General features: G+C 44.0%; 1 protein-coding gene across 3 annotated transcripts in view; it reads left to right on the top strand.

Moving 5' to 3' along the window:
* LOC125487341 (mitoferrin-1-like) overlaps positions 1–3,422 on the top strand; it is a 5,650-nt gene extending 2,228 nt beyond the window's left edge. For 2 of the 3 annotated variants that reach the window (XM_048618564.1, XM_048618565.1), the window contains exon 3: positions 3,030–3,422. In XM_048618564.1, coding sequence (XP_048474521.1) covers positions 3,030–3,092 — 63 coding nt within the window. In that variant the 3' untranslated portion in view covers positions 3,093–3,422. Of the gene's footprint in view, positions 1–2,669; positions 2,882–3,029 lie in introns of those variants that run through there. The other variant, XM_048618566.1, reaches the window with a different exon arrangement.
* The last annotated feature ends 231 nt before the right edge of the window (positions 3,423–3,653 follow it).

Below are 3,653 nucleotides of genomic sequence, written 5' to 3'. Positions count from 1 at the left end.
CCCCGCGTGTCCCCCTGTATCTGCCCAGGTTTAGCTCAGTTCGCTGGACAGTTGGTTTGTAAAGCAGTGTGATGCCAAAAGCCTGGATTCAAATCCCATCACCGGCTGAAGTTACCGTGAAGGACTGGCCTTCTCAATCACCACCAGTCATCTCTGTCTCCTATGATAGAGCAGCTGAATGGTCTGCTAAGATTATGGTGACTTGATCTGTCCTCTTTCCTCTCTTGGTAGGGTATCTGGTCATTCCCAATATGTATCTGATCTGGTAGTGGTGTCTGCATCTGCCTGTACTCGCAATCTGTATGTGCCTCCTCATCTGTTACGTATTGGCCCCCATATCTCAATCTGTGTCTGCACCCCTGGTCTGTATCTGAGCCTGTATCTCTCCCCCCGTATCTGCCCTCCCCATCCTTTGTATTTGGTCCTGTATCTGTCTTCGGCTCCTCCCCGCACCCCCCATCCAAACAAATGTGTGTTGGTTCTTCAATCTGTCTGATCTGTAGCCTGTACATGGATCTGTGTCTGCCCATGGATTTGTGTTTAATCATGTAACTGTCTGTTATGGTTATTGAGTCATAGCCCTATGGCACAGAACAGACCCTTTGGTCCAACCATAATCCCAAACTAAACTAATCGCACCCGCCTGTGTATATGCTTGTATCTCTCTCCTTGGATCTATATCTTCCCCTGGAGCTGTGTTTATTCCTGAAACTATATCTACCCTAACTGAGATAACAAGGTGTAGAGCTGGATGAACACAGCAGGCCAAGCAGCGTCAGAGGAGCAGGAAAGCTGACATTTTGGGTCTGGACCCTTCTTCAGAAAATGTCTACCTGAATCCTACCTGAATGTGTCTATCCCTGTGTCTTTCCTCCTGGATCAGTGTCAGCCAATGTATCTCCCTCCTCAAATTTGTCTTTGGCTCCCTTGATTTTTATCTGCTCTTTTAGATTCATCTGCTTTGGATCTGCTCCTGAAACAAGCCTTTATCTATAACTGTATCTGCCCATGTCTGTTGCTGCCTTAGATCTATGTCTGCCCTGGATCAGTGTCTGCTAGTGTAACTTTATCTGCCTGTATTCTCCCCCCTGACTGGGATCTACTTCTGTATCTGTGCGTGCTCCTGTATTAGCCCCATATCTGAATCTGCCTGTAGATCTAGATCTTCCTGTAGATTTGCCCTGGATCTCTTCCTGCCTCTGCACCCCCACCCCAATATCTGAAACTGACCCCGTATGTGTGTGAATGCCCTGGAGTAGTGTGTGTTACTGAACTGTTTCTGAAGCATTGTTTTTGATTTTTAGTTTCCTCCTTTGAGCAGGGATATAGTTGCATTGGAGTTAGTACAGAGATTCTCAAGATTGATTCCAGAGGTGAGGGGTTTGTCTTGTGAAGAGAGGTTAAGCAATTAAGGCCCATCTTTGCTAGAGTTGGGAAGAATGAGAGCAGATCAAATTGAGGTATACAAGATACTAAAGGGCATTGACAAAGTAGACATAGTGTGGAGGTTTCCCCTTGTGGCTCATATTTTTAGGATTAGAGGTAGCAGGTTTAAACTGCATGTGAGAAGTAATTACTTGCTTCAAATGGTCACGAATTGGTGGAATTCACTATCCCAGAGTGCACTGGATGCTGGGACACTGAATAACCATAAGGAGGAGAGACAGATTTCATTTCTAACAGGTTAAAGAGTTGTGAGGAATGGGCAGGTAGGTGGAGTTCAGGCTGAGAGGAGATCAGCCATGATTGTATCAAATGGCGGAGCAGACTCAAGGGACTGAGTGGCCTACTCTTGTCCTGGTTTATATGTTTGTAATTGTGAGCAAGAGACATTGCATCATTCATCCTTGACTCAGTCTGCTTGTGAACATCAAGGGATGGTGTGCATAAAGTTCACTGTGATTATTCAATCGTGTTCTCTATTGACTCAGTGATAGTAAGTCAGTAGGCTTTGTCCCTGAATGCAGTGGCTGCAGGGTACATGCTGTCTATCATCAGCAATGGGGCTATTAACGTACTGAGCCTACTCTTCATGGGACTGCCCTCTGTGGGTTAAATACACAGTTGTAATCCAAAATGGCCAGTATGTTCTCAACATTAAGTGGCACTGGAACTACAGTCTGGGGGAGAAGTACGACACTTCTGTTTATAACATATGCATTCTGCTTCATAACTGTGGGCATTTGCGAACCTAGGTATTGGTGTGTTTTCACAATCACTTAGGACTGTATCTGTTATTTGTACCCTGTCGGAGCAGTGCCTTGTCATTTGTTGTACTGGGCCTCCTTCAGCTGTGTTTTGAAGTGTATAGTGGCAGAGCATTCGATGCTGTATGAAGTCATCAGCAGATATTGCCCTTTGTCACCACAGAGCTCAATGCAGAAAGGGAACACACTGACTGGATTGCACTTTGCAAGGATCTGGGCATACTCAGTGGGCTGACTGACCTTCTCCAGCATTCTTGGATAAAATTGGCACAAATTGCAAGGGCACTTCGCATCTTCACTGAGGGTGACACAGTGGAAGGCAAGTGCATGCCTAATACGATGCTGAGAAAGATGCACCTGAGTTCAAGTTCCACTTGCTGGAGAGGTGTCTTGTAACATATTAACAAGTTGATTTATTAAAAAAATCTGCTTCTGAAGTGTAACTCTGTGGTTACGTATTAGTTCATTTGTCAGGAGCTACTTGTCAAAGTCTGATGGTGTGAGACATTTCTGTGGAGGGATAGACTACAAATACACCTGGATTTTAATGAAGGTATGACCCCTTGTTTTTCAACTCCTTAAGCCCCACAGTACAAGTCAACTTGGGTGTTCCCCAGAACTTCTTTCCTTTTTTGGGTTTCTGTGTGTCACTGATGTTGCTTGACAGTCAATGGGTATGTTTGATTATCTGTGATACAATTTGCATACAGAATGCAAGTAACTTTAATCTTGTTTAAATTTCTTGACTGACAGTCTGCAGGAATGTTTCTGTAAATTTCATTCTGATTTGTTTTCATGTCATTGTGGAACCTGTGCCTGAAGATTTACCAGGGTTCATTTGACAGCACCTTCCAGACCTGCAGCCTCTACTACAGAGAAGGATAATGACAGCAGATACACGGAAACACTACCTTCCACGTCCTCCTCAAGCCACACGCTGTTTTAGACTGTCACTTGGTCAAAATCATGGAACTCTCTCCCTAACGGGAGGAATGAGGACTGCAGCACTTTGAGATGGTGGTGTGCTGTCACTTTCTCAAGGGACTGGCCTCCTTACTATAAAACAAAACATTTTTATTAAAAAACGAAATTGCCTGCTCAATGATTTTGATCGTCACCTGCTTACAGAAAAGATCCAGTTTTGAGTCCTGTAAGGATTATGCCCCAGTTTAAACATTAAAGATCTGATTATAGAGCTGACCTCGCCCAAACAAACTTAATAGCAGTTCTAATGGTGATGAGACTGCCAGTATGGCTGCCTTCTGTTTTTCATTTGAGGTAGGAGTGATTTGGCTTTTGGTTAACTGTTAAGGCATGAACAAAGAAGGGAGATAGTTACGCTTGTATGTGTTCACTTTTTCAGTTGCTGTGTACTGTTTCAGTTTTATACTTTTCATCCTTGTTTTCAGATTTTTCCCAATCTCTGTAACTTCTTCAGCTCTGCAG

This window comes from Rhincodon typus, chromosome 40 (assembly GCF_021869965.1).
Source record: "Rhincodon typus isolate 14 chromosome 40, sRhiTyp1.1, whole genome shotgun sequence".
NCBI classification, from domain to species: domain Eukaryota; kingdom Metazoa; phylum Chordata; class Chondrichthyes; order Orectolobiformes; family Rhincodontidae; genus Rhincodon; species Rhincodon typus.
This window is presented reverse-complemented; position numbering and strand designations above follow the sequence as displayed.